This window comes from Microchirus variegatus, assembly GCF_963457635.1.
Source record: "Microchirus variegatus genome assembly, chromosome: 3".
In the NCBI taxonomy this organism is placed as follows: Eukaryota; Metazoa; Chordata; class Actinopteri; order Pleuronectiformes; family Soleidae; genus Microchirus; species Microchirus variegatus.
In genome coordinates, this window is record NC_139804.1 from 3,507,456 (window position 1) to 3,519,923 (window position 12,468).

The 12,468-nt window shown below is 42.9% G+C and overlaps 1 protein-coding gene across 1 annotated transcript in view; it reads left to right on the forward strand.

Annotated features, from left to right (window-relative positions):
• Positions 1-5,306: 5,306 nt before the first annotated feature.
• maml2 (mastermind like transcriptional coactivator 2) overlaps positions 5,307-12,468 on the forward strand; it is a gene marked incomplete at its 5' end in the record, with an annotated part of 46,074 nt that continues 38,912 nt past the window's right edge. The window contains one exon of the mRNA XM_083886397.1: positions 5,307-5,402. Within this exon, the coding sequence (XP_083742523.1) occupies positions 5,307-5,402 (96 nt within the window). The remainder of the gene's footprint in view (positions 5,403-12,468) is intronic.

Sequence of the window (12,468 nt, forward strand, 5' to 3'; positions counted from 1 at the left end):
CCGGGAGAAATGTCAGAGTCCATTGTTGCAGCGTATATTTGTGTCGTATGTTCACATAAAACCATAGGATTTGATGCAGCGTCTTCTCCTTCAGTTATTCTTGATGCAGCGCCACCTCAGGCCAGGAGGGGAATATATTATTCAAAAGGTTCGGTTCGTTTTGCTTAAGTGCGAAACACAACTACACCCGTGTCCGGAGTATATGTGAGGAAGAGGAGGAGGATGATGATGAGAGAGCAAATAAATCTGCGTCCTGTGGGAAGTCTGTAGCTTTACTTTCCCCAGCCTGTTTACACCACTGTGTTTTCACGTTGGTTGATAATGGCGTGACTTCGAGAAGCTCGATGTTTTCTCAGGTGGTGCTTGATATGAAAAGTTTGAGAACCACTGCTCCAACACCTTCGCCCCCATCTGGGTCTCTGATTGACTGTAGTCGATGCATCGGTGAGCGCAGATTGAGTCACTTGACGACGTTCTGACGTTCACCAAAACAACGAGATATGACTAAAGTGCCTTCACGTGACGATGATAATCAGATTCAGTGTTAAAAAATTAATAGAGCTTGAAGAGGGAAAATAAACTCTGAACAGCAAGAAGCTTTCTTTGGCTGTTTTTTATTGTTTTTAATATAATTATCATGCTCCTCTGGGCCATAAAAGTGAATATAATACACGCCGTGATAACCGAGAGCAGGATTTTTAACTCCTACCGACAATTCTTTGGACCCATGCGGTGTGCGAAATTGTGCATTGCAGCTATTAATTTGTTTGTTTTTCCTGTTTCCAACCATGCAAACGCATCAGAACACAGTCACCCAGCGACTACCAAAGGCAAAGAGTTCAGCGCTGACCCAAAATGTTTGTGTTTTTAATGGATGGTGCACGATGGTGGTATCTAAGTCATAGACTGTAGACGATATATCAGTTTGATGGTGGTGTTTTGTTTTTGTCCTTGTGGGGAAACGTCAGGTTGATGATGAATTTTTTTTTTTTTTTGTTTGGAGGTCACATATTTTCTGCACTGTTGTGATCCCTCAAATGCAACCCCCCCCCCCCAAACCTCCAACCCCCCCCCCCCCCCCCCCCCCAACCTCCAACTCCCACCCCCACGCTCAAACTTCCTCGGTTGGAGTCAGTGTGAGAGCTCTGCAGGGGTTTTTTTTTTTTTGGTGTCGGCCTCTGCTTCCACTGGTCCACACACAGGCCTTATTTGGAATGTCAGAACTGATCGGAGTGGGAGTAAAGCTTCCCACTCACATTTGTCTTGTAGCAGCAGCATCAGCCAAGGATTGTTTCAGGGGATGAACTCGTGCAGATTAGTGGCCACGGCTAATGCACGCGTCGCGTTCGTATGTCGTTTTTTTAAGCAAACGCAGACGACGAAACTCAACGAGAAGTGCGTGGATTTTCCGGCCGAAGCGTTTTTTTTAAAAACACTAAGCGTGTTTCCCCTTCTCTAAAAGCATGAGGCTTATCAAGCCCCTGGCTGAGTGTGGCGGCATTAGCGCAGCATTAACCACTCAAGCCCAGGTTTTCCCATGGGATATAAAATGGATCCATGTTTTCAGTGGGAAATCACTGCAGAGACGCTGCAGTCACATCACATATTGACTAAACATTGTTTCCCGAATTAGAACCACAGTCGCTTCTTTTGAGAAAGCATCGCTAAAAGGAATGTATAATATTTTAAAGTTTACGTTATTGGAACAGCATTTATGCAAGAAAATGTGCTGTAATCTAAAAAAATCAAACTACTGAATTAAAAGCCGCCAGGTATGTAGTATACGTTTTTTCAATAAAAGTGCACTTAAAGCAACCAATAAATCCTAGTCGGGCGCTTTCCAGCCTGTGCATACAACTAATAAACACAAGTGCAGGGGACACCCGGTGACTTTATGTCGCAATATTAAATGACATAAATCAAAAAAAACGGACACTTTATAAATTAAGTCCAGGATAAATAAACAGAAACTCTGCACAAACACAGACGGAAAAAAAAAAAAGATATGTTGCTAGGCAATGAGAGACAGTCGGTGGGGTGATACTCTCTCTCCTCTGTGCAGTGATGATGAGTCATGTTTTGCACATACCTGTGTGAACGACACTGTTATGAGTCCTGTTGATAATAAAAATTCTCTGCTTATTGCAAGTCACTTGTTACGGCTGTCGTCTGCTGCGGTCTCGCTCAGCTATGCAGCCATGTTTTTGAGCTCTTCAGCCACAGCAGGGATTATTTCATGCTTCATCAATATTTTAGCGTTGTAGCATTTAGCCAACTAACTTTGCACGCACCCGTTAGCAACACTCAGCAATGCCGTAGTCCCGACTAAGAAAGACATTCAGACAACTTGCTCGGTCAGGAAATAGATTTATTGGCTGTGTTTGATGTCTGACTCCGGCTCTGTAGGTGGCGCTATATCTCTCTGTAAGCTAGTGCGTATTGACATTGCTGTGCATGTTAATTGTGATGCAAATTAGCTTGAGCGTGGCTCTTGTGGTTGCTGTGTGGTACAAAGAAAGTTGGCCACAGCCACAGAATGCCCAGTCCTACTCCAGTCCGACTAAGCCCATACACGCAGGAGTAATCGGACTATGAGTCATATTATCCAGTTATGTTAGTCCGACTAAGACTCTAGCTTGATTTTAGTCTGACTAACTTGTTAACATGACTTTGAGAAAATTATTGAATTATTGCCTTAGTCCGACTAAAATTTGACTTTTATATACGATTGTTCAAATGGAGCTCCTTCTGCAACCAGCGGCGTCGCCCCCTGGTGGCTGTTCAGTATTTGTTCACTTCAGATTTGGCTATTGAAGAACCAAGTATTACTACATTAAATATGGTCTATGATTGACCTCATTTTCACTACATTGTCACCGTCAACAAACCTCCTCAATGTGGTCACCAGATGGTGACTGGGTGGTGGCGGCGGTGCTGCTTTGACTCCTTCAGTCGGTTACGGTTAACCATAACTTCGTCGTGTGACTTTTGTTTTCACTTGGTCATGATTTTTGACTAAGATAAATACTTCAGTTAAATAAAACAAACAAACAAAACACTGAAGGGTGGATTAGCATGCAGCGCAGATGCTAGTGAAGTTAGCTCGATGGTTTTCTTTGTAGTAACCAGAGACGTGACTGGAAGGACCTGTGTTATTTCAACTCGGCAGTGGCACTGTTGGCTCCCGCTCGTGCTGCAGCTGCACGCTGAAGAGCAGCCAGATGTTTGAGATGGTGAAATGAGCCCAGCGAGCAGGAAACGGCTCCGCATGCCATAGGAATCGTCTTTGAAAACAGGAAGGGAACTTGTTCCCTGCTTATGGGCCTTTTCCTGTGGCATTACCGGAGGCAGGCCTCGTGTTTGACAGTTGCTGGGAAAAAGGTGCGTGTAGTTGTGTGGCGATGGCCTTTTAAGGTTACAAACATGCTTGTTGTTTGTTTTTTTTATTTATATAGACTTGTTCAACGAGGGATTTGTTTGTGTCTTGTGGCCTCGTATCTGCCTCGGCACTCCATTCTTCTGTAATGTGATAGTCAAACAACAGCAACTAAATCCATGCTGCCTAGTGTTACTGATATGTAATGATCTCTACACACCTCCAGGCTGCCTAAATACCACAGTTGCACTGCTGTTATTGTCTATTTTACTTTATTCAGTGTACGGTATGCCAGGACCTTCCACCAGAGAGTCGCTCTCCTGATGCTTTCCCTGCTCAGAGTGACCTCTGCTGTCTGCGAGAAACTGCTAATTTCTCTATTCCACAACACTTTTGCTGCGAAGAAGCCCTGAAAATGTATGATTCATGTTAACCCTCCCACGCCCCGGAGCAGTTTCCCAGACTGAAAATTGTTTCTCACCTCCTGCCTCACTTAAGTACATACACCAGTCTGTAGAAACATGTCATCATGGTGAATATATCATGTCCTGCCACTTTTTTTTTGGTTCTCAGAAAAGTTGCACTTAAGATGTGGATTGGAGTAGAACTTAAAAAGCTGTTGGAGCGATGAGAATTTGAGCTCTCGTTACCGCTAAATTAAGTTGTCAGCAACAAGCAGCGAACCCTGTGTGGTTTGTTGAAGCTGTAAAGTATTGGTGGGATTGCTGGTAAAAAATAGTTGATTGTCGTGTCACATCTCCAGGTTACTGATGTTTTGAAAACACTCTTGGGGGGGGGGGGGGGGATAGCAAATTCCCAGTACAGTAAATTAAGATTACAGCCAGAACTAGAGATAGACCGATACCGATTTTTAGTAGTCAAGGAGGCCGATAACCGATATTTGGAGCAAGTAAAAGTGAAAATATTGGTGTCAAAATTACAAACACCGCCTGAGAGCAATCAAGCGCTCCTTGAACTGCCTATGTGCCTGCTGCTGTTCCTCTCAATATGCAGCTCCAATTGAGTTTTCTGGATGTCAGTCAGTACACTCTTAGAAATAAAAGTGCTAAGTAGAACCATATAAGGTTCTTCGGTCTGTCCTCATAAGAGAACCCTATTTGGCTCCAGGTAGAACATTTTATATAAGGGTTCCACCTGGAACCCTTTTAAAACCCTTTATTCAAGAAAGGGATTTTAAAGGGTTCTCTGGATCAAAATGGCTCCCTTGTAGAAGGATCTTTTTGGAACCCTTATTTCTAAGAGTGTACAAGTCACGTTATGTTGTGTGTGAGAGTGCAGACAGGTGGGGAATAGAAATTCATCGGTTTCTAAAGACTGTGGACAATTTTTGTAATTACCCAGAAATCCACAGGGGGGCTATAGAGGTTCCTCGCTGGTGTTTTAAACTACAACAAATTTCCAAGTGTGTTTGGTGGATAAATGAGTGGCTAAGTCGAAATGCAGAATATCGGCGCCCATTATCGGTCTATCCCTAATAGCAGCACCTTCTCTCGGTTTAAACTACACTGCGATTGGTCAGATCCTCCAGTTGCAGGTCATGTTTCCAAACAAACTGCGTCAGGTGGAAAATCACATTTAATCGTCTCTCAGATGACTTGATTTACGTTGTGCTGAAAGGCCATTGTGTAATTATCAATCAATAACGTCAAACGTTGTTTGCCTACGGCAGCTTTAAATGATCCTCCTTCCTCTCATATGTCACGGCTAAGTGCAAACAAAGACGCCAGTTGTCATTAGTAAGGAAACGACGATACGATCGACACATCCTGTACTTTTCTACCGGTAAATCGTTCATTGTCGTTCATTATTACTCTGAGCGCCTCAGCGGTGGACGAGCTCCCGAGTCCAGGGTTATAGCCCTCAGTCCTTTTCTCAGCAAACGTCTCCGTGGTTAAGGACGACATGTGGGATGAGAGGCGACAGCAGCGTCAGGAGCTCTGCGAGCCACATGGCCACGGGTGATGCGAAGCGACAGCTTGTCACTGCGATGTCGGCGACCTGCGCGGTACGTCTGCAGTGGCGTGGACGAGAGCTGGTGCTGCGGTTGTAGTTTCACGGTTGTTTTGGTTTGTTGTCCCCTGAAACGTGAGACCACCAGCTTTGTTCCTCGCATGAGAATACACCGCGATAAACAGGGATTATTAAAACCTGACGCTGCTACGTACTACTAAATAAAACATTTTGCTTGACCAGTGAGTCAGACTGTCCAAGAGCACCATCCACATACCTTGTCACCATTAATTAAGGTCTTTCTTCATTGTTAATAGCTGCGCAGTGACCGGTGAATGCAGAGATACCAGCGTTTTGCTTGCTTGTTTCTTTCTTTTTTTTTTCTTTTTTCTTTTTTTTAAGGGGCCCCCTGCATATTTTCCTCTGAGGTCGGAGCGGCGTTCTGCAGCCTTGGGGATATCATGTTAAGCTCGTGTGTTTGATTCTGAAGAGAGGGCATGTCAAAGCAGAGGCGGCTTGTAATGCCGGCTTCTAATCTGTGTATTTGGATAATGGAGAGCTGATATTTGAATGCTAATTCCTTCAAAAGGATTTCTTTGTGTGCGTGTGTGTGTGTGTGCAAGCTGTGTTTTGTTAAAATAGCAACTTACTCCATGGAATATTGGAGCTGAGCTACAGTAACTGTTCAAAAAAAAAAAAATCTGCCTTCAGTAAACACAATGGCTGATTTCTCTTCAAAGGAGCTCTTATCATCTCATCCCATTTCCCAGAGGCTGCCTCTCTTTTCTCCTTTTTTTTCCCCTCCTCGCTGCTGCTGCTTCTCCTCCTGCTCATCCTTCTCTCCTGCCTTGCTCTCTGGAGGGCAGCCTCAATCTAATACAACTGTGTCAGGAAGTATGGGGATGCAAAGTGCTGATGAGCCAAAAGTAGCCCACCTCTGCAGTGTGCTGCTTTGTCCCAACACGCGCCAGCCTGATTAGGAAAGTACACTATGATCCTGTGCTCACATCACTGTGATGCTACCTTATGGCACAGGCGTTCCCGTTTTTTTTTTTTAAACTTCTATTTAGAGTGAAAAGATTTATATTTTACTATTTATATAAAAAAGGAATCAAGCTACTCATGTTTTTATCCACTTAGCCACTAATTTATCCACCAAACATACCAGTAAGAAACCCCTATTGCTCTCCCCCCCCCCTCCCCCCATGGATTTCTGGGTAATTACCAAAAATTGTCCACAGTCTTTAGGACCCTGTGTTGTATGACCTGATTTTTTCTGCACTCTCACACATACTGTAAACACACGTAACATAGCGTGACTAAAAAAAACTCAATTGGAGCTGCATAGTGAGAGGAACAGCAGCAGGCACATAGTCAGGCAGTACACTGCAAAAACAGCCCTACTGGAAATACTGCCAAATATTCTTACATTTGGTTAAAATGTTCTTGTTTTGAGCAAATCAAATCTGCCAGTGGGGTTAGCAAATTTAGCTAAGCTAGTATTCATTAAACTAGCCTCTATAAGAAAATAATGTGTCTTGAAATTACAAAAAAAAGTTTGCTTATTACAAGCAAAGAAACAATATTATTAAAAAAATGTAAACTTAAAATAAGTGATGTGCTTTCTTGATTTAACTGTGTGGTACGTCTCATTTATCCACAAAACATACCAGTGAGGAACCTCTATTGCCCCCCTGTGGATTTCTGGGTAATTACCAAAAATTATCCACAGTCTTGAGGACCCTGTGTTGTATGACCTGAATTTCTATGCACTCTCACACATACTGTAAACACACGTAACATAACGTGACTTGTACTGACTGACATCCAGAAAACTCAATTGGAGCTGCATAGTGAGAGGAACAGCAGCAGGCACATAGGCAGGCAGTACACTGCAAAAACAGCCCTACTGGAAATACTGCAAAATATTCTTACATTTGGTTAAAATTTTCTTGTTTTGAGCAAATCAAATCTACCAATGGGGTTAGCAACTTTAGCTAAGCTAGTATTCATAAAACTAGCCCATATAAGAAAACAATGTGTCTTGAAATGATAAAAAAAAACAGGCGAAAATTTAGTAACGTTTGCTTATTACAAGCACAGAAACAATATTATTAAAGAAATGTAAACTTAAAATAAGTGATCTGCTTTCTTGATTTAACTGTGTGGTACGTCTCATTTATCCACCAAACATACCAGTGAGGAACCTCTATTGCCCCCCCTGTGGATTTCTGGGTAATTGCCAAAAAATGTCCACAGTCTTTAGGACCCTGTGTTGTATGACCTGGATTTCTATGCACTCTCACACATACTGTAAACACACGTAACATAAAGTGACTTGTACGGACTGACATCCAGAAAACTCAATTGGAGCTGCATAGTGAGAGGAACAGCAGCAGGCACATAGTCAGGCAGTACACTGCAAAAACAGTCCTACTGGAAGTACTGCAAAATATTCTTACATTTGTTTAAAATGTTCTTGTTTTGAGCAAATCAAATCTGCCAATGGGGTTAGCAAATTTAGCTTAGCTAGAATTCATAAAACTAGCCTCTATATGAAAATAATGTGTCTTGAAATGAGAAAAAACAGGCCAAAATGTAGTAAATGTAGTTTGCTTATTACAAGCAAAGAAACAACATTATTCAGATCCAGAAAACTCAATTGGAGCTGCATAGCGAGAGGAACAGCAGCATCTGCGATTGGCAGGCACACAGTCGGGGCAATACACTGCAAAAACAGCCCTACTGGAAATAACCCAAATATTCTTACATTTGGTAAAAAATTTCTGCCAATGGGGTTAGCAAATTTTGCTAAGCTAGAATTCTTAAAGCTAGCCCCTAAAAGAAAACAATGTGTTTGTTCGTGTATGTGTGGTGTGAGGATCTAACCCGGAGACGAGATACTTCATTAGCTGTTTTTCCTCGTGATCTTGCCACATGTAGCTTCAAAGATAAACACTTTTAAGTAAATTTGCAAATTTTGGCGTGAAGCTAAACTGGTGCATTACACTAATGTGAGTCCCGATAAACAATAAACTCAAACCAGAACATGTCTGTCTGCCAGACTGTGGTAATCATCATCTCCACTGCCTTTGGTGGCATCGATTTGTGATTATCCTGTCTGTCTTTTTTTTAGAACAGTATCAAACACACATTGTGCACGACTGGCTGTTGTGTTAAATTAAAGCTAAACAAAAGTTAAAAAAAATTAAATAAATAGAAATTCAAAGTGAAAGCAGTTTACGTCAAAGACAAAACCGAGGCTGACAGCCCTCCCATGACCTGATTTGAGTGAATTGTCTCTGTATTGCAGCAGCAGCAGCAGCAGCTCCAGCTTCCTTCCCTCTACCTTGGGTTAAATTATTAAAATGTTAAGTTACGCGATGTGGTGTTTGATTCAATTTCTCGGGCGTCTACAGAGGGATAATGACTCACAGCTTTAGAAGAGCGAGTGGAAACCCTGTAATTAAACTGAGACCCGCCACTTCTTTTTTTTTTTTTTTACCCTACTTTCTGCAGGCAGATATCTGAATTTTGTATGACAGCTGATCATTGGCACCGCTCTGAGGGCTCTTGTTTCTTATCTGGCAATAAGCGAGCTGAAATCCCCCCCCCCTGTGTAACAGTACACAACCTGCAGAACCACCAAAATATTATGTCTCCCTAGAAACACAATAGTCGTTATTTATTTCTTTATTTTTGGGGCTGAGCGCCGAGAGGAGGGTTTCTAAGTCTTGCAGGAGCGGATTGCAACATGTTTTCGGGACTCTGGTGAATAGATTATAAGCTGACGAGCTCTTTCATACTCAAACGCACTCACGCACACAGACACAAAGACCATAGAACGCTTTCAAACCGATACCCTTGAAGCTGTGCCACCGGTCACACAGATGGTACCAGGAGGCCTGCTGTTGTTGTGTCCTGTTACGACGACGACGACGACGCACACCCGGGGCCCACATCCACAGAGCTCAGCATCACCTCGCCGCCGCGCAGCGTGACACACCATCGAGCTGCCTCACAGCGCCCAGGAGCAGAGAGCCTCTGCTTGACATGGTTAGCTTTGTCGCTGCCTCACAGTCAAAGGGCTTCGGTCGATTTATTAGCTGTACATCAGTGCTAATGAAGTCTTTGGGGGAAGTGGGCATAATTTGAGTGATTTAAAACTAGCGCTGGGCACGATAACGGCGTCAACGCTAACGTACGTTAACGCATGATGCGTTTCCATGCCGACTGACTGGGAAAAGATGCACGTGACGTCATGTTTGCGTGACTCTCGATTTGTTAAAATGAGTCTCGCTAGTAACGCTAAACTTTAAAAACAGATGCACACATACGAATCACACAGCTACGCTGCTTATTTGTAGCGCTGCTCTTTTCGTTTTTATAAAAAGACCGCTCCAGTTCGACTGTAGGTGCAGCTAACGGCGCTAAAGGAGCTAAAGGAGCTAACGGAGCTAACAGAGCTAACTTGTAAACGATGCATGCACTCCGGTGCCGCGGAACGTAAACATGTCATCACGCGTGTCTTTTTCCGGTTCGACTGTAGGTGCAGCTAATGCCGCTAAAGGAGCGAACAGAGCTAACTGGTAAACGATGCCTGCACTCCGGTGCCGCAGGACGTAAACATGTCATCACGCGCATCTTTTTCCAGTTCGACTGTAGGTGCAGCTAACGGCGCTAAAGGAGCTAACGGAACTAACTTGTAAACGATGCCTGCACTCCGGTGCCGCGGGACATAAACATGTCATCACGCGCGTCTTTTTCCAGTTCTACTGTAGGTGCAGCTAACGGCGCTAAAGGAGCTAACGGAGCTAACAGAGCTGACTGGTAAACGATGCCTGCACTCCGGTGCCGCAGGACATAAACATGTCATCACGCGCATCTTTTTCCAGTTCGACTGTAGGTGCAGCTAACGGCGCTAAAGGAGCTAACGGAGCTAACAGAGCTGACTGGTAAACGATGCCTGCACTCCGGTGCCACGGGACGCAAACATGACGTCACGCGCGTCTTTTTCCAGTCAGTCGTCATCGAAACGCGCCACGTGCTAAGGTTGGCGCCATTCACTACCGTTAACGTGCCCAGCACTAATTAAAACATTATTAAACATCATTTCACGATAAAACTCAAATTGCGACTTCGACGGCGCATTTCCATCGCACAGTTCTAGTATGAAATTAGATTTGTGTCAATATTTTCAGGGTTAGGGGAGGTATTGGGACAGGGCCTAACTGTAACCTTTTTGCACCATACATAAATTGTATTGTACCTGAATGTTGGTGGTTTTGTTACTTACCTTTTTTTTGCACAAAACAGCAATAGCAATAGCAGCTTTTTCAATAAATAACTGCTAAATAACTTAAAACATTTTGTATCTATTTGTATCCGTTGACTGTACACGCAACACAAAATAGTAGTACAGGGGTTGACCAGCCCACTGTCCCACTGGCTGGACAGTTGAATAGCCCTGATATACAGTATATATATTAAAGGAACATACTGTATGCTTGAGGTTCATGCAGGAGGAGTCACTTTCAAAGCGATTCAGAGCTTCTAAGCTCATTAAATGTTAATCAAAAAATCTATTTTAAGATCACTCGGAGATCTGTCGCAGGGGATTTCAGGCCAGCCAAGAGGCCACTCTTGAGTGAACATGGAGAATCTTTATATGTTTAAAAAAAATAAAAAAAAGTTTTTGTACCACCAGTAAGTGTGTGAGCATAGGTTATTATTTTATTTACAGACGGCAGATTTTTTGAAAGACAAAACAAGTATTTGTGAAGCTTTATTTATCAGACCTGGTTTTTCCTCGCATGTATAATGAAGAGTTGACAGTATTTGATGTATATTATCACACAGAGGTTGGGGTTAAGGCTTGAATCGAATTCATATTTAAGGACGTATTCACACCTAATCGTCTCTGACAAATCAACCGGTCCGAAACCACCCCTTCAGGCAGGTCTCGGACCGCTTTATCCGCCCTACTTTGGTACGGTTCCTCTGGTGTGAAAGCAACCAAACCAAATGGGACGAAATGGTCTAGTTTAATGCATTATGGGTATGAGATACGGGATAACCCCGGATAAACGGTTAAAAGCTGCACCAACGAGGGCCTCCGTTCCGTGGCGGTGACGCGCCCCGGTGGATATCGGGGGTTAGTCCGGTTCCGGTGCCGATGGTCTTCGCCGTCTATTTTGCTTTCTTTAGAACTATGCATATGTGAAAGCAAACCGTACCCACATCTGTTTGCTACATTGTAACATTTTTCTGACTGTGCAGACCAAAGCAATCGAGCTAAAGGTGTGAAAGCGCCCTGAGTTTGCGCTGACTTTTTAGATTTTCCAGCATGGTTTACCTGGAAGTCAATCTGTCTACATTATATGCAGCCTTGGTTCGAGACCACTTCACTTGAGGGACATTATATTGACAGATGTTGTGCTTTCCGCTCTTTATGAACCGTCAGCTACGACACGGCCTGCTAATGCTAATGGCTAAAGCCATAGAATCGACAGTCTACGGTGCTACATAAATATAAGCTAAAGCTCGGACAGTTCACAGTGTGACGGCAGAACCATCCGCAGAACTGAAACGCACTAGAAAAATGTAAAGTGCTTTTAGGATTTTACTTCAAACCCTCAGGATATGAATCATCTTAATGCGATGTGTGCCAGCGTGAGCAAATGACTCAAATGTGTTCCCACAGTGGAATATGCAGAAATCAGGTTTGTGCACAATCGCACACTGGTTTTGTTTCCATGAAGGCACCGACAACAGTGAGAGATAATATCAGATAATATGTAGTCTCTCGTGTTTGTACAGCAGTAATGCCTGAGATTTGTACATATATGTATGTATACTTGTGTATATGTATATGTATGTGTATATATATATATATACATGTGTATTAATATATGTATATATATGTATACACGTGTATATGTGTGTGTATGTATATGAATACATATATGTATGTATACATATATGTATATTTGTGTATCTTATATATGTATATACTTGTATATATGTATGTATACGTGTGTATATGTGTATCAATATATGTATACATGTGTATATATGTATGTATACGTGTGTATATGTATATGTGTATGTATACATATATA